Here is a 19,665-nt window from a genome sequence, read left to right as displayed (position 1 = left end):
CACACACACACACACACACACACACACATATATATATATATATATATATATATATGTGCCTCAGGTTGTCCCTTGAGAAAAGGAGACTAATCCCTAAGCATAAAACATAATACCGAAATCATAGTACTAAGAGAATTATTATTCAACTTATATGAGTATTTCAAGTGTAGGTTAATTGAGGAGGAGTCATTTTCAAAATTTAGTCTTATTTCATAGATACAGATGTAGAATATACCCTGAGAAATTACGGAAGTACATGTTGAAAACACTATTGACTTTGTCCACATTTAAAAAACTGAATGTCTTTAGTAAGCTTTCTTAAGGCAAGCCAATGTAAATTGTTGAAACTCTTGAATTATATGAAATAATAGGTCTCTGTATATATATATAAATATAAATATGTGATATATAGTTCAAAATGATCAGTCCAGTAATGTCTGTACTGCTCTATGCCAAATTATGTGGACGTTTAGATCAATAAAACACAGTCTTTATCCTCCCTTGACAGGACATATATTTGTCATCATTTTCAGTAAACTGTGTATGAGATTTACTTATATCCTCAAAGTGTGTAAGTCATAAGAGAAATTACTTTATCTGGAAATTCTGATCATTATCCCCTAGTAATTGGATTGATGGGTTTTAGATGATTATACCTATTCTTTGTCTATTTGAACTAGAAACTTCCCAGTTAATTACAAATTCTTTCACATAAATACTTTTCAAATTACTCCAGTGTTCCGCTTCTTTGATTAGTTCACTTTTTATATCTAAGCAACTTGAAGGTCAATAAGGAAAACAGGATGAGGGAACTGTCTTTTATGAAAATATGCTGCCTTTGATAATTTTTTGATGGAAAAAAATAGCAGATTTTCTCTTACAAACCGTATGTTCTTGCATTTCTGATATCTGTAATCAGTAACTTGCCAGAACCATTCCCAATCAAAAGCCAGACTAATCCATAAAGGTGTCCAAAGAAGTCTGTTCTGATTACTGAAGATATTGAAGTAGCCTTGACTTCAAACAGAGATATTTCCACATTTAGTGGTATATGACAGCTCTATTCATTGCACAATGTCAAATTCTTTGGTTTTGGCCATTGGGTATTTGTGCATTTCTGGCTATGGAAGCAGAGAAGCCTAATTTGATTCTGGAGCCAAAAGTTTTTAGGCCTTATTCCTTTGGACTGGAGGATTTTGGCACTGTATAAAGACTAGGACAGAGCAAGTAGTCACACATAACTAACTGACTCAACAGAGCATATTCAGGGAGAAAGTTCATGCCTACACATTAGATAACCATTCTCCAAGGCAGACTGACAACACCCTGAATTCAATCACCCTTAAATAAACACAAAAGGAAAACATGGCTTTAAACATACCTTCCAGCACTGCTCCCCAATGCTGCCTGATTGGTTTGAGTACCATAGGCCAGGCTGCAGATGCAGCCATTATTGTTGTTCTTACTTATGTCTGTCTGCTGTCTGCTAACAAGCATTCATATGCTTTGGATCATTAAAGTCACAACCTCCTATGCCAATCTATTCCTCTCCATGGGTTTGCTGAACATTGGAAAGAGAGATGCTATTTCTATTTCTTTTTCTTTCCATTAGGACCTCCAGTCAGGGTTATTTCTGAGGTCTAAATATCATAACTTGCTCCCTTGCCCCCATTGAGCTAATAAATTGTGTTCCCATTAAGCCTGTTGTTTTAGTCTGATTTATTTCATTTGCTCTTGTATGTGCCTTTTCAATGTAAGACAAGCAATTTGTGCTGGCGCTGCAACAGACAAAATGAGTAGTAACTTAAGCTATTTCCTGGTGCCATTGCTATCTATAAGAGGTCTGCTGTACTTACAGCCATGGTAAATTTCTTCTGACAGACTCCAGGTGGTCAGGAATTTTATAGCACAACCCATTTCAGTGTTAGAACTTGTCATTTGGGGTTCTGCGGGTTCTTCCTTTTTGTCTCATCAATGGTAGCAGGATGGATGGGCACATTTGTACTGCTACCTGGATAAGACCACATGTGTCCACAGATATAAACAAAGATGAAGAAATGCAAGTGTTTCTCTCAGAGAAGACACAGAAAACAATATTGTTCAGAGAGAAAGAAAAAAAAATTGTCACTTATAGTATTATGCAGGCTGCCCATCTAAACCCATCATTGCCTGGCACCTACACAGTAAGGGCAAGGATCCAGCCAACTTGTGAGTGGGCACCATGCCATTTGAGCAGATGGGCAGAGAAGTCGGCAGCCAGTAGACCATGTATGTGCATCAGCGGTGGGTGTTGAGGGCATGATTCCCAGAGGAGAATGTCCTAACAGCTGTCTGGCCTGAGCCAACATACTTACGACCAAGGAAAAGTGCCATCCTTCAATCCTGCTGAGTTGGATTAACCTTCAGAACTAAATCTGTGTTTTTAGCAGCAGAAGGTGAGCTTGGGGTCTCTGAAAACTTCGAAGATAACTGAAGAAAGAAACCAAACTGTAAAGATAAAAATATTAGATATTAGCTAAAAATGGCAAGTATGCACATATACATACTTTTAAAATTTGACCAATGATGTGTTCATTCTTGAAGATTGACAGTTATTGAAAGCTATGTCTTCCACCAAGTTTTTAGGCTTAAGCTTTCCACAAAGAACATTTTCAGTGAATTACTTAGCACATTTTTTCCTTTGCATTAAGAAATAATGATATAGGAGAGAAGAGGTGTTAGTAGATTATAAAACTCTGAATGAGGTAAATGTCTTTGTTAAGCTTTATATATAGTGAACCAAACTAAATATCATAATTAATAGTTTTCTTGAAAAAAAGAGAGAATTTCTTTAGTAATTGAACATACACCTAAAAAAGTAAACCAGGATTTCAACTTACACCCACCTGGGCATTGAATGAGACTTTGTATCTCAGACTAAATATAACACCTAGTTCTAATTTACTGAAAATATCAAGTTAAACATGCTGAAATTAGATACAGGTTATTTCTGTCTGACATAGACAAATTGATTTGAAAATAATTTATTTCATTGACTAAGACAAAAAATAGGCCATTTTAATCATTTAGCTCCTCAATGATTGGTTTTGTATTTTGGTTTTTTTGGTTTGAGTTTCTTGTTTTTTTTTTATGCTGTTTTAAATCTTTTCATTTAAAAGATAACATATAAATTTCAATTGTGGAGAAAATATTAATTTGACCCAGGTATTTTCGATATTCATCTATATTTCCTTAACCTACTATCTAAAATATTTCCTTTTATCTGTACCAACAGGTTAAATATCTATGTTATGGGAAGTTAAAGAAATGATAAGCTATTTTATCTACTAATAGCACTAACTAGCTATGACTATAAGAAATTATATAATGTCTTAATTATAAGTCCATCAATATATTACTAGGGGGTCCAAGATGGTAGCACTCTCAAAAAGATCATCTTCACTGCATAACTCCCAGAGTATTATCTAGGTTAACTATGAAGTACAGTGCCTAGAGTATCTGGTGACTTGGAGCAAAAGTGGAGCACTTCTCCCTCATTAGAGACCAGGAAGACTATACCAGAAGGGACACAGGGGAATTTCATGCTTCATTGAATATGCGGTAGGTGGAGAGAGATGCTTGAAAAGTTATGGAGGTTGAGTACAAACTGCATCATTATTACTGACCAGCCACTCAGTCGGCAGCCCTGAGAAGGGGTGAGCTGAACTGTGCGGAAACACACTTTTGACTGAGTAAAATATATATGGAAGAGCTGGGGTGCTTCCTGGAGACATGGTTCCCCATTGAAAACAGCAAGGTCAGGGCACTGAGTTGTGCACCCCTTCTCCCACACCTCTGGGCTCATTGATATTTTGAAATTTACTGAGAATATGCAAAGGCAATAGACTCTTAGGCAGGCTATTTCTGGCATCACAAATGTGAGCTAGACACAACAGAGCACTAAACAAATTACTTGAGCCCTGCAGGCATCTAAACTTCTTGATTTGAGACTAACAGATCTCCAGATATGCAGAAGTCCAGAAAGAAAAAAAAATCTAAAATTATATAAAACCATGATGCAACTGGATGGAAAGATAGAAGTATTTTCAATCTTGAAGTTACTATTACAGATTAAGAAAAAATAGCAAAGTCTATACCAAAATGGGCAGAGGGAAATATCACAACTCATGGAACTTGAGTCCTTAGGAAAACATGTCCTCACAAGGAAAGAACAAATCTCCAGAATCAAACCATAACGATATGAAAGATTTGATCTTTCTATCATATAGAGAGTTCAAAATTGCCTCATAAGGAAATTCAAAGTGGAAGAAGAATGCAGAAGTATAAATCAAAATGGTAAAGAGAACTCAGACAAACTAATCAGAGCACTATAACAAAATCCAGATAAGTAAATGAATGCCATGAGAAATAAAATTAATGGACAGAAAATAGAGCTTGATATTTTAAATAATAAAATAATGGAGTTGCATAATGTAAAATGATCAGTAGGGGAGATAAAAAATGTATACAAATACTAGGAAGCCGGATAGATCAGGTGGAGGATCGAATCGTGACCTGAAGATACAGATAAGGCCCAGAGAAAGATTAAGAAAGTGAAACTGTATGTTGGCAGCTTGCTGCCCTAAAGGGAGCTGGAGTTTTCTAAGAGTACATGCTTAGTCTGCATATGGAGTTCCAGGAGGCTAGAAGTTCTGCAAACAGAACTTCTCCCCCGAATTAACTCCTGTGAGCTAAGGACATACTAGCTTGTGTGCATATTCCTCACTAACTAAAATACTTGTTACAGTAGCAACTTATTAATTTGTTTAAGAATAAACACAATTACATGCAATTTTCTTGTTCTCTTGTTCTTATCTTTAATAAAAGCTTGGGCTGGAGAGAGGGACAAAGCTGTTCTCATGGCACTCTCCCCATGGCACTCTCCCCAGCCTCCCCTTACTGCAAGTTTATTTAGACTTTGAGTCTCCATTAATAGCAGAGAACTTTGTTGGCTGACTGCAGCAACTATAGAAGAAAGGTAAATAAAAAGGCAAAAATTAACATTTTGAGAATTGTCCAGCTCAATCATGAATGACTATGGAAGGATAATTGGTATTAAAGAAGGGGAAAAGAAAGAAGGAAGAGAGAGCTTATTCAAAGAAATAATAAAGAGAAATGCCTCAAATCTGGAGGATGAAGCTAAAAGAAAACCTGGATTTGTAAATACTGTGAGACCTACAGCAAGCTATATAGTCATGAAACTTCCAAGTGTTCAAAGAAAGAGGCTGGGGGAAAGCAGGTAATCTCTAAGGAACTTCAATCAGGCTTATATCAGACTTGTCTGAGGAAACACTACAGGCGAGGAGAGAATGGAAGGATATATTAAAAATACTGGAAGATAAAAATTGCCAGCCCAAAATACTATATCCTCATACCCTGCAAGAGTTTCCTTCAGATATGAGGGAGAAATAAAGGACTTTCCAAGAAATAAAGACAAACATAAGTGGAGTGAGATTGCCAGTACTATAACAGATCACTTGTATAGGAAATGTTAAAATATGCTCTCCTTTCTAATTTAGAGAAGAAAATCCACAGCAGACTGAACAAGGATATAGATAGAATTAGAACCATTGACAAAACCAGAGCAAGTCCTCATACATCAATAATCACCCAAAAGTGTGGTGAACTCAGCAATCAAAACAAACAGAGTGACTTCTTGAATCAGGAAACAAATACAACTTCCTGCTACCTCTAGGAGACACATCAAATTCCAGAATAAATAGATTCAAGTAAACAGTTGAGAAATAATATTACGAACAAATGGAGTGCAAAATAAACACAGGCACAATTATACATATGTCAGATAGTGTAGACTTCCAAATAAGAAAGGGAGCAAGAGATGGATATTATATAATGAGTAACAGATTAATCAGGAAGACATAACACTCATCCATATATGTGTACCAAGTAAAGGGAAAGCAAAACATACATGGCAACCATAGTAAACCTGATATCCGACATAGGCAACTGACAAAAGTAATAGGAGACTTCAACATCTCTCTTTTATCAATGGGTAGATGAACAAACAGGAAATCATAGGTAAACAAAAGCCTTAAATGAGAAATTAGAGCATATGGACTTAATAGGCATTTATGATCACATCCACCACCCCCCAAAAAAGTGAATATATGTTCTTCTTAAGTGCACATGGAGCATTCTCCAGATAGGCCATATGTTGGTTCACAAAAGAAGTGTCATAAGGTGATACAAATTAAAATTATATAATATATCTACTACGATCACAGTGGTATCAAACTAGAAATCAACCACAAAAGGAAAGCCAGAATAAACTTCTAATATGTGGAGACTAAGCAAAATACTACTGATTAGATTAGTGAAGAAATTAAAAAGCACCTGGAGACAAATAAAAATGAGGCATAACCTATGAGAAGCTATTAGTAAAAGCAGTCCTAAGAGGAAGATACATAGCAAACATGCACCCATGTCAAGAAAGAATTAAAAAAAAAAAATCTAACCTTATACTTAGATAACTAAAAAAAGAAGAAAAGCCAAATGACAGTAGAAGCAAGGAAATAATAATAGCTAGAGCAGAACTAAATGAAATAGAACACTGCTCAGCTGTAAAATAAGAGGAACTGTTGTCAGTTACAAAATCATGGCGTTGGGCCCTCCCTGGTGGTGCAACATGTTAAAACATGTCACTATGACATATTGCAACCACTGCAGCACAAGTTCGATCCCCGGCCAGGGAAGGACCCACATGGTGTGGCAGACCTCTCCTCAGCAGTGTATTTCAGTATATCTGCCTGTTATGCTCCCCACTCTGTCTCTGGTGAATGCTCTCACCTCCAGCAACTCTGACCTATACCCCAGTTCTGTATGCATAAATAGATCTTTAAAGAGTTGTGCTAAACAAATGTGTCCGAAGGAGAAAGAAAGATACTGGAATGGTTTTACTTATATGTAGAATATAGAGAAAAAAAGTTTTAGGCAAAACTATATCTTAGTCTTATCACTGTAGAATGGAGACTACAAAATGGGGAGAAATGGGTGGAAAGGACTGTATGTGGACATCAAATGGACTAGGATGGAGGACTACTGCATACCTTAATTGTAGCTGCAGGATGCAACACATTTGGAGAAGTGTGATCCAATACCTCTGAATGATATACAATGTTGTGAACCAATGTTAGCTTAATAAAAATGTTAAATTAACAAAAATATATGTCACATTCTGAGTGGAATAAAACATTTGTCTGCTTTGGCCATTATTTTCTCATTATAAGTATTTCATTAAACCTATTGAGAAAGTCATAGCAAATATAGATAAACAGAAAAACAAAGTAAACTAAAAATTAAGGCAATGTAAAACTAAAGTTTTCATAAAAAAATCTAGAAAATTGCATTGCCCAGGTATCTCTGTGGTTTTGATTCTGCTAGTTTTTATCTTAAGAGCTAAAATTGTGATGTATACAAATTCCATATGAATAATTCATCTCAGTCTGAGAAATTCTTGGAGAGGAGCATTCTACTGAAAGCATGCAAAAAGAAATGAGAGAACTAAATAAAATGGAATTCAGTAATAAATAAGGAAATGTATACACTAAGTATACAGTAATGAGTTTCTTAATGATGGAAATACATTTGTTAGGCTATTTTGTCATTATGCAGATATCATGGAGTATATTTATCAAAACACAGAGGATATAGTCTACTTCATACCTATGCTCCATATAACAACTGCAGTCTTGCATATGGCCCTTTGTTGATCAAATCTTATATGATTCATGTCTGTCATTAACTAACTTATTTATGCATACAAGGACTGGGGTACAAGACAGAGGTGCTGGGGGTCAGAGGAGTCACCAGAGACAGAGTGGGGGCAAGAACAGGCAGGTCAAGTGAAATACACTGCTGAGGGGAGTGGCTGGCAGGTCAGGAGAGGTCTGCTGTAGGGCACCTCCCCAGCTGGGAATCAAAGGCACATTGCTGTGGCTGCTAGGGCAGCTTTTTAACCTATTTTGCCACCAATGAGGGCTCTGATTAACTAATTTAAATGGAAAGTTGTGAGGCAGATTGGTTTTCTTCTTGGAGGAACACCTGTGATTGGAACTAAATAAATCAAGGGATTTATAAGTGGTTCCCTTTAGCTATTTAGGAGATAGAAAACTATGGTTGAAGGTAAGTTCACTTGACTATTTTTACCCAAGGTCTGAATATCAGCATGGGAGGTAACCCAGATGATAACTAAAAAATACTCAATAAATAAAAAAACAAGGTGATAAACTTCAATATGTCATTTTGCTATTCTCCTTTAATTTTCTGCAAGAGATAAAATCGATTAGTGTCTTTCTGATTGACAGTATATACCTGAAAAGGCTTGGGGGAGAGCCAAAGCCCAAAATGGCACATTTGCTTATGATGCCCACTATGATAATTGAATGTCATTGTGGGCAGAGGGAGGAGGAGAATACACATATCAGCACAGACATAATAAGAGTAAAACAGAATAATTTGTTTTTCTATAATGTACACCATTATCTCCTATCAGGACAATGAAAATACATTTAGTTAGAAGTTGAATAGTTATGAGACATGAGTGTATTTTAGATGTGTTTACAAGCAGGTACATTTAGAACATTAAATGCATGATAAGGTCCTATACTCATAGCTTTACTTTTTTCCCCCCTCAAAAGCAGTTACTTACCATGTATACATGATTTAAAAATAAATATCCATCACTTAAGTTAATGTGTATGATTTCTAAATAACAAACAATGAGTACTGGAATTTACTATATCTCCACATTAAAAAAAAAAAAGCTTCGGCCCTCCCTGGTGGCGCAGCGGGTTAAAGCACTGCACTAAGAAGCTTAAGCCACTTCCGCATGAGTTCGATCCCCGCCTGCCCCGGAGGTGACCACATGGCGTGGCAGACCTCTCCTGACCCGCCCGCTGCTCCCCTCAGCAGTGTACTTCGTTGATCTGCCTGTTCTGCTCCCCACTCTGTCTCTCGTGAATCCTCTCACCCTCCACATCTCTGGCCTGTACACCAGTTCTGTATGAATAAATAAATAAATCTTTTAAAAAAAAAGCTTCACTAATTTTCTTTAATATATGATTATAATAGATTTAGGGAAAAGAATGTGGCAAAAAAAAATGAATATTTTAATATAAGAATTGGTATGTACCAAAAAATCTTTGGAGAAGCATAAAGATAAAACTAAAGTTAACCAGATTTATTTCTGTTTTTCATCCAAGTATTCAGGGAGGTTGCTAATGGGAGTATGCCTCAGAAAATGTACATGTCTGTGAAAATGTTGGAACAAACTAATGCTTTTATTCAAGTGATTTTATTTCAATTCTAGGCCACAAGATATAAACTTTCATCAAAAATGGTAATCTATTTAAAATCAGAGCTATGTGGAATGTTTCATGTTTATGTATAACTTTCATAGTAGACTCTCCTACACAAGGAAAATAATATGCCCAAATTTTGTTATTTTTACAGTTTATAATATATCAAGTTTTAGTCTTTCCCATCAGTTTCATATTCTTTAAATAGATAAACATGAAAAGTGAATTGAAGAAAAAATGAAGACACTTTGAAAAAATGACTTTTAAAATTCCTATCTTTGAAGGAGAAGATAATCTGAAAAACTTAATGATGCATATTCAAAGAACAAAGAAGAATTTTAAGGAAAATATGCATTGCACATCCTGAGTCCTATATTTTCCCACTTCGGTTTTTACAATTAGACAGCTGATGAAACTGGGGTCAGACAGAGAAGGAGAGGTAAAAATAATGGAGTTGGTAATAAAGACAGGGAGATACATAGATTTGATAAAAAAAAAAAAATCTATGGTATTTTAATAATGGATTTAATAGAACTAAAGTTGAAAAGGCATCTGTATTTCAAGTTTTTTCAGTGATAGCTACAAATTATTCCTATTTACTAGCCATCATGAATCAATAGGAATGGGGCATTGCCAGGAGAAAGATGAGATTTTTTTTTTTCCTCTTCAGAGCAAGGGCTGCCTTTATCACAGGTAATTACTTTTCAAGCTCAGTTCCTTAAGATGTAAAACAGTATATGGTTAAACAGTTAAAGGCATCACCATGTGACTTAGAAAGAAACTGTTAAATAACATTCTTAATAAATAGTCGAGAAACTTGAATTGTCAAGGCCTGTTTTTGCTAAAATATTGGAAGTAAATTGAGAAGTAATAATTCATAAAATTCTCAAATAGGAATTACAAAACAATATTGAAATCATTTAAAATAATCAGCTGTGAACACTTTTATATATATATATATATATATATGTAAGTGGATATATATGTATGTTTAGTGGGAGGATCTGTATACTATTTCAGAACATTTGGAAAGAAAGCAGACATATAAAAACCATATTTGAAAGCTTCCTCAAAAGAATATAATGTATTAAAGTTGTATCAAGTTACTGCTAATATTATTACTGTGGCTCAGATTTTCCAAATGCAAAGATTAATAATTCCTGCAAAAGTGAACGGATTTAAGATCAAACAACAGAGCCCATCGTTATCAGAATTATTAACCTTATCCAGGAGTAATTTGGGGAATAAGAAGTAGGCATACTAATGATAATCAGATGTAATTAAAAGTTCTGAAGTTATTAAGAAAAAATTAGATTGTTCAAATTGAAGTATTCTTTTTGCAACTCTAAAAATATTTAATATGCCAAGTATATTTTGAATAAACAAGTATATTCTGAATAGGTTTTCTTAAAATTTACTGGTCTATGAGTAAAATTAATGGTGTATGAGGACATCTAATAAGTAGGAATATTACTCAAGAAAATATCCCATAATAAAAATATTATTAGCGAATACTAATAAACTATTAGTAATTATGTACATACTATAATATTTTTAGCTATCAATGTAATTTTATTATTTTTATTATGAAATACATTTTTCTTGGATTGCTGTTAATTTTTTTGATAGTATATAATTTTTCCCCTCAGGTGTGATCACCATAGCTCTCCCATCAAGAAAGCACCCTAGGCCCTCCCTGGTGGCGCAGCGGGTTAAAGCGCTGCACTGAGAAACTAGAGCCACTTCCGCCTGGGTTCGATTCCCGCCTGCCCCGGAGGTGACCACATGGTGTGGCAGACCTCTCCTGGCCCGCCCACTGCTCCCCTCAGCAGTGTACTTTGATCATCTGCCTGTTCTGTTCCCCACTCTCTCTGGTGAACCTTCTCACCCTCCACATCTCTGTCCTGTACCCCAGTTCTGTATGAATAAATAAATAAATCTTTAAAAAAAAAAAAAAGCACCCTAACCCATCACCATAGATCCTTGTGCTCTTCCTATTCCCCTGTTTTGATTTTTCTCCCTCCCCTCCTGAATGCCTAGATTATGATCAGCTTTCAAAATCTGTCTTTGACCCTTTGTTTGCCTTCTTTATATTCCACATGTAAGTCACACCATCCAATATTTTTCTTCCTTCTGACTTAGCTTACTTAGCATAATCCCTTCCAGTTCTATCTATGTTGCCTCAAATGGCCTGAGTTTATCTTTTTTGAGTATTGAGTAGTATAGTATATAGACCACATCTTGATCCACTTATCTGTTTGAGATCATTGAGGTTATTTCCATATTTTGGCTGTTTTAATAGTGCGGCATTAAATATAGGGGTGCAGGTTTTCTTTTGAAGTAGTGTTTTTGTGTATGTGTATGTTAATCGGTTAGGTTTCTAGGAGTGAAATAGTTGGGTAGTATGGCAGATCCATTTTTTTTTTTAATTTATGTATACAAAACTGGGGTACAGGCCAGAGGTGCAGGGGTTGAGGGAGTTCACTAGAGAAAGTGGGGAGCAGAACAAGCAGATGGATGAAATACACTGCTGAGGAGAGCAGTGGGCAAGATGAGAGAGGTCTGCTGAGCCATGTGAGTCACCTCCCTGGTGGGGGATTGAACTCATGAAGTAGCAGCAGCTAGATCCTGGTGCTGCACTTTAACCAATTTTGCCACCAGGGAGAGCCCCAAACATATCCATTGTTTTAAGGAAATTCCACACAGCTTTCCATAGTGGTTGGATCAGTTACATTCCCTGAAGCTGTGTAAGAGGATTTTTTTTTTCTGCTAGTGCTTATTGTTTCTGTTTTATTTTCTGGTTGTTTTTTGTTTTGTTTTTGATATGGTCCATTTTCATTAGTGTGAGTTGGTATCTCATTGTGGTTTTGCATTGCCCTGAAAATAGGTGATCATGAACTTTATCATGTATCTGTTGACCAGTGCATATCTTCTTTGGAGAAGTGTCTATTTGGTTTTTATGCCCTTTTTTTGATTGGGTTAGTTTTGTTTTTGTTGAGTTGAGTGAGTTTTCTATAGACCTTTGCTATCAGTGTCTTATCAGATGTATCGTGTGTAAATATTTTCTCCCATATACTAGGGTGTCTCTTCATTTTTGTTACTGTCCATTTTGCTGTACAAAAGCTTTAGAGTTTGATGCAATCCCAGCTATTCATATTCTTGTTGTTTTTCCATGCCTTTGGAGATGAGTTCTCAAAGTATTTCTGAACATTATGTCATGTAGTGTTTTACCTGTTTTCTTCTATATATTTTGTGGTTTCAGTTATAATATCCAAGTTTTTTATCTTCTTGGAGTTAATTTTTATATATGTTGTGAGATAATAGACTAATTTCATTCTTTTGCATGTGGCTATCCTGTTTCCCCATAGTATTTGGTGAAGAGACTTTCCTTTTTCCAGGGTATACGCTTTGTTCCTTGTTCATAGAATAGTTGGCCATATGTGTGTGACTTTTTTTTTTTCCTGAACTTTCAATTCCATTCTATTGGTCTGTATTTTTGTTTAATGGCCTAGACTAGTCTTTTTTCCCTTTAAGCATTTTGATTAACTTCAAATTTTCTTTATAATTTCAATTAAGTAGATCACACAAAACTGGCTCTTTTGAAATGCCCTAACTTTCCTTGATATCCACGCAAGACAATTGAACAATTTTAATTCCAGGATTTCCTAAATCATAAATTTCAGTCAGAACAATGTGATTTAGGATGAAAACATAATTCTGTGCTTAATACTTTACTGAGAAGAGCAATAAAGCAAAAGACAAGTGATGGAAGTTCTTTCTCCCTATATTTTCATAACTCAGTTGGATATGATAAATTGAGTAGCTTATTGATTTTAGAAATGATCAGCGATATTATTTTTCCTAAAGGAATATTATGATGATTCATAAGAGATTTGAAAACTGATTTCTTTCTGTGTAAGCATACACACATTTGTAAGTTTGACTTTTCAAATTTCTACCTTGAAAATATCTCTCTACACAGACAAGGGACCTAAATTGTGTAATTTTCCCCAGAATTTAGTTACTGCCTTATTGCATATAATTTATGCAGAAGAGAAGCAATGAGTACATTACCGGAGGACTTCAATCTAGGTTAAAGATCTGCCTTTTACTAGCTGTCAATTTTCAAATTATATAAACTATGTCTGTGCTTCTATAGATATATAAAAGGTGTAACTACTAATCTCTAAGGTTTGGTTAAAAATTAAGTGTTGGCATATGTAAATCTCCTAGAATAGTGCCCTTCAAATAGTATCATTTGCTAGTAAATTTTAGATAATATTATTATATCACTTCTCCATTTGATTTGTTTTTTATATCATGAAGCCAATTCCTATTTCTATTCCACTTTCTTCCCATTAAAATTGGCTTTCCAAACCTTAGTCATTCACATGACTTCACTTGTGAGGTTTCCCATAATTAATATAAATTATAACTTATTTAATTGTATTATTTATACTTTTTACTTATCTCTACTTGACAGTTAGACATTTCATACAGGACCTTTCTATGTACTCTGCAAATATAAACTTGTTCCAATAATTAAAAAATATATATCCTAAATAAAATGAAATGAGTTTTCCTGATCTGTAACTGGCTCTTCTCCTGATATTCAGGACCAACATTTTTCCATTTTTCATCTTCAGGCCACCTAACATGTGTACTCCCAGTAGTATAGGAGGAACAATAAAACGTGGAAGAGAAGCATTGTCTCGATGTACAACAGCTTTGGTCAGGGAGCAGTTTTCATTGTTTCTGCTAATATTCCATTGGTTTAAATGAATCACATAATCTCTCCTAACTACATGGCAGCCTGGGAGAAGTTATCTAGATGTATGTCAAGGGAGAGAGAACAGAATTTTGGTGACTAAACACTAGACTCTGCCTTACTCTCCCCCCACCTTCAATGTACTAGTTTTACACCTGTTGTGGAAAAGGTGTTTTAGTTTAGAAATATATCCATTCCCTTCTCCAAAGAACTTCCATTCAAAGTTCCATTCAATGATTCTAAAGCTCCAGTTCTGGAGTTTCTGGTGACACATAGCTTCCTGATTATACTCAGTTTCTTTACAGGAGAGTTAAGTGTTTACAAATTGAAATACACACTATCAGCCCTGCTTTTCCCATCACGAGTAATAGACAATGCTAGAGCTAGTACTTAACTGGAAAAGCAAACAAACACTTCCTCTTGTAAAGGAAAGAATGGTAAACAGTTATTCATCACTTGAATAAAATCTTCATTAAATTCTGCTGGATAAGCCCTATAAGAGCCCTGCCCTGACAGTAGAGACAGTTTCTGGCTTTCTTGTTCCATCATTCTGGGAGAATTCCCCATGTTCATTATTCAACAGGATTTCTGTTTCTCGTTTGTCAGGCTCTCCTTTCTCCTTTCTCCTTCCTCCTTTCTCCTTTCTCCTTCCTCCTTTCTCCTTTCTCCTTCATAGGCCACAGCTGAGGTAGGCACTGAGGGAATGGCCTCCTTGGAGGATATACTGCATTCATAATTCAGTTTTTATGGACAAATGTGAAGATCAAGGGTCATATGGAATCATGAATTTTTAGCATAGACTTCTGGTTTTCTTTGGTAATAGTTTCCTCAAATTTAGGAGGGAATAATTCCTGTAGTCAGTTACATTACCAGTAACCAGAGCCAAGGGCACCTGAAGTTCTTTTCTGACATAGTACTAAGGTCTATTTTAATTTTTTACCTTTTCCTGTCTCTGTCTCTGTTTATCTTTCTCTTTCCCTTTTCTGATCATCCTTTGCCATCTCTCTGGGTCCTTTATATAAAATAATGGAAAACCTCAGTTTATAGCATTATCAGATCTTCAGTTTATCAAATAATATTAAATTTAATTATAAATTTCTTCTCTTTATTTTTTATTTTATTATAGAATTTGTCAGTAATGCTTAATTAGGAGAAAGAATAATGAGACATTTAAAGAAATGTGTTACAAAAACATGTGTCATATGATTATTGTATATTTAAATATTTCTGAATCAGAAGAGATGAAAAATCATTAAAAGTTACTTTGAATAAGCTGAACTCAAGTTATATCATATACACTTGTGTTTCAATATTAGATCTTTTGTTGCAGTTACTAATATAATATTGCAAATCACCTTAAGTATAGATAATTTTACTGGAACTGATAAAAATATCAGACAAAGCCAAGTAGGAATAGCTTGTCTCTACTACACGATGCTTGAGGCCATTAGTGAAAAGACTGGAAGACTGTGGTGAACTTAGTTATTGGGAGAGGGTGTTATTAGTAGATATTTTAATTCTTAAAATTGGTGGTTAATACTGCACAGCACAACTCATCTGTCAGACAGAAACTTACGAAGCCTCTCACTGTGGTTGCTCTGAAAGGGCTAGCTTGGACTTAATCATAGTATGGTGAAATTTTCTCAAGTGTCGGTATTCTAAAAGAACAAGGGTCGTTTGGTATCCCTTAAGTCGTTTGGTATCCCTTCTGCTATACATTTTGGTTGACACAAGTATGAAGGTATGCCCAGATTCAAAATGGAACTACATAGATCCTACCACTTGATTTGAGGGTGCCAAGATTATACACAGACTATCTGAACTATGAGATGTATGAACTTTATTCATCATCTTGAGTGAGTCTTCATATGGCTATTTTAATTTAATTTAATTTTTTTTTCAGATAAATCGACATAGAAGGAATCATTCACAGCATATTTTGAAAGATATTATCACTCCACTGGAACAATTGGTAAGTGATCCTTTCATTCCAATAGTGTACTATACAATAAATTCTCCTAAATGTCAACAAACTTACAAAAGGACCCATAAAATGATATTATGTTTCTGTGTGTCAGACAGTCAAACTTAGTCCAACAGAGTCTTCTAATTCAGAGTCAGGGTTTAAGCCAGAATTGGGGTAATATATGAAGGCATGACTGAGAAGGAGCTGTGTGTATGTTTAGTTCAGGTCCTCTGTTTCCAGACACCGTTCTCAGTGTCTTGCCACATGGGCTTCTGCAACACAAATACTTGCTCCTCAAAAGCATGTAAATTAAGGTTAAAGAGTCTCCTGTAAGACAGAAGTTGAAATAACTTGTAACATAGTCATGGAAGTGATATTCCTTCAAATTGGTCATGGCTTCTCGTCAATGGAAGTTAAGCTGAAAGAGATGGATGATACAAAGCCAATACTAAGAAGAAGTGGGAATAAAACTCAATCCTTCATCAATAGATTCCAGATTCACATGAGTTTAGGGAGTTTTTTCCCTCCATTTTTGTTTATTGTTCTAATGACTAGAAAAAATGCCTGAAGTACTGTAACTTGAATGAGGATAAGGATAGAGATTTATTAAAAACACTGATCTATGCTAACATAGATCTTTATGCTAATGACCCTCTTTTGGTACATATAATGCCAGTTTTCTCCCACTTCTTCCTTCTGCTGTACTTCACACTGGTCAACATGCTTCTAATGCCATTGCTTATGGGTAAAGCACAGGGGTATCTTTATCCCTTTTTATCTCCTGTTACTCTATGCCTGTTTTCTTGGAGCTTTCTTTTCATCCACACGAAGATTGTATCTTTCCTTGATTCAGTTCTCTCATTTTCATTTACTTTGTGTGTTCCAGATCACCAAGCTAGCTATTATTGATTGACTCTGCTTTTCTTTATAACAAAAATGTCTTTAAAATATTGTCTACTTGTACTTTCCCTAATTTCACCCTTCTCCTTTACCTTTTGAACTAGTTCCATTTTGTATTTTATCCCAATCACTCACCTACTATCAAAGTCAGTAGTTGCTTTCATATTACTATGTACAACGGTAAAATCTCCATTTTCTCCTTAAATAATTTGAGAATTCAACCCAATTGTAACTTTTGTTTGAAAACTTTTGCTCACAGGCTATCAGTAAACACCTTTCCAGTTAGTTAAATCATCACCTCTTTCCATCTCTTTTGGTCGTTTTCCCTATTTTAGAGCTCAATTATTGCTTTTTCTTCTTTCTCTCTATTGTAATTCTCAAGGGCATCTCATTTAGTATTACGGCATTATATACCATATTATATTGATCCCTTCTCAATTTCTGTCTCTAGTATAATCAAAAGCTCAAAACTTCTAGTACTGTGATATTTTCATAATATATTTCCAATATATATTTAAAGCTTAGCACATCTTAAACTGATCCTAAATTTTCTCCTTGACCTATTTTTCCCACTCTTTTCCATTACACAATATGCTAATACCTTCTTTCAGGTATTTCAACCAAAATTCTCAATTTTGTGTTCCTTTGTTTCTATCATAAGATACATTTAGAACTCCAAAAACATTGTTTGTTCTATCTTTAAAATACATTAAGTATCAGTTCTCGTCTCACCATTTCTATGTCATGTCACTCCATAGCTCACATTCATCACTGACTTCCATGCTTTCCTACACTACACACTAAAAATGGCCAAGAGTCACCAGCTCCTACAGGTAAAAATCACTGCTCTGGCCTCATCTCTCTTATACCTCTGACTCACTCTCCTTCAACCATGGTCTTATTCCCCCAAGGCCTTCCACCTATCTCATCTGCCCAACATTCTTTCACATTTTTTACTTGTTCCATGCGTAGATGGTAAATAATTTGAAGGCCATAACTATGACTTTGATTTTCTTTATTAATAATATTTTCCTTTACATTGCTTTTGGCTTTAGTGTTTATTAAGGAAAGATGTGTTCATTAATACATTTAATACTAAGGTATTAAACCATTATTGATTGTGACACTACTATGTGTTTCCTATTCACAGTGAAAACTATTTTTTTCAATTTGAATAGATATAGGAAGAGCTTTCCAAAATTAATTGCTCATGTCTCAGAGAAAATTTTCTTTGGGATATGCTTCTCTGATTCCTCAATTTTGAATTAAGTAGCCTTTCTTTTAGTTGCTCTCCCAGTAACTGTTCAGTCTTTCCCCACCACACTTAAAACATTTCCTTTTAAAATCACTTAACAGAACTGTAAGCTATTTGAAGTTAGGACTATAAGTACAGTAAGAAAACTCATGTTTTTATTATCAAGATCTCCTGTGTGGCCTGATACAATATTACTGTTCAATGAATACAAAGTAATTGTTTCTTTTCTAAAAAGAAACAATTGCATTATGCAAAGAAACAAATGCATTTATGCATTATAAAACAAATAAGATACATACAAGGAGTTGTAAAGATCAGTGTATTTTGAGTAGAGTACACATAAAGGTGTGCTCTGAAGCACTTGATGAAATGTGACAGAAGTGAGATAAAATTTACTATTGTGAGTCTGTGTGTATATAATATAAATACGTATGCAATTGATTTATGTAATTCTAAATGTAAATATATATATATAATTATACATATGAAACTATATTTGAATACTGTATTAATGTGTCTAAAGAAATTCCACATAAAAAGTAACTATAAAGTATGGATTTTTAAACTTGAAAGAATGGTTATAATCAAATTTAATCAATAGCAGTGCATGAGTGCTATATCTAAATTAATATTATAGGTGCAATTAAATATTCAAAATTAGTTTTCTCAATTTACCTTTCTAACATTAAGGTTGTTTGCTCACTAGTCCTTGGTTGCCATCTTGACTCCTAAGACTCCATTCAAATACCCCAAGTTGTGAATACCCAAATAATAGTAACAATTAAATAGTAATACCATATTAATAGATAATAATACTTTATCTTAGGACACATAACTCTGAAGGTGGCATTGAAAAGAAAACACTGCTAAATAGAAGTTAAAGCACAATTCATTAACTTTCTTAACTTGCTCACTTTCTGTCACACACAGACATACACAGACACACCTGCAACCCATAACACACACACAGTGACTAGCTCTATAAACTCTCAGAACTACCAACTAATTACATTCTATTCATGACTTGGACTTCCCTGAATCCTCTCACTGGTACTAATTTCTCTCGCTCTATCTTGTGAACACAGGTATACCTGACTTTTATTCACAATTTCTTCACAAATTAAATCGCTTACTTAATATTCTTTTGAAGACAGAAATGCTTATCTTTCCTGCACAACTCTTATTTATGAATTACTCCATTATGATGGAAACTGCAAAAATAACCAACTTTTCCCAAACAACAAATTTTGATTAATTTTTTTAAAGTAGACTAATATTTTTTTTAAAAAAGATTTATTTATTTGTGCATACAGAGCTGGGTACATACCAGAGGCTCAGGGGTGGTGAGAGGCTTCACCAGAGACAGAGTGGGGAGCAGAACAGGCAGATCTATGAAGTACACTGCTGAGGGGAGCAGTGG

At 34.8% G+C, this 19,665-nt stretch overlaps 1 protein-coding gene across 1 annotated transcript in view; it reads left to right on the top strand.

Moving 5' to 3' along the window:
* Positions 1–19,665, top strand: part of ARHGAP15 (Rho GTPase activating protein 15) — a 591,597-nt gene that overhangs the window by 38,368 nt on the left and 533,564 nt on the right. Inside the window, exon 2 of the mRNA XM_004674681.2 lies at positions 16,028–16,096. Within this exon, the coding sequence (XP_004674738.2) occupies positions 16,028–16,096 (69 nt within the window). The remainder of the gene's footprint in view (positions 1–16,027; positions 16,097–19,665) is intronic.

The sequence above is a fragment of the Condylura cristata genome, unplaced genomic scaffold, assembly GCF_000260355.1.
Source record: "Condylura cristata isolate star-nosed mole 26May11 unplaced genomic scaffold, ConCri1.0 scaffold00002, whole genome shotgun sequence".
Taxonomy (NCBI): domain Eukaryota; kingdom Metazoa; phylum Chordata; class Mammalia; order Eulipotyphla; family Talpidae; genus Condylura; species Condylura cristata.
Note: the sequence above shows the minus strand (reverse complement) of the source record. Positions and strands in the feature narration are given on the sequence as shown.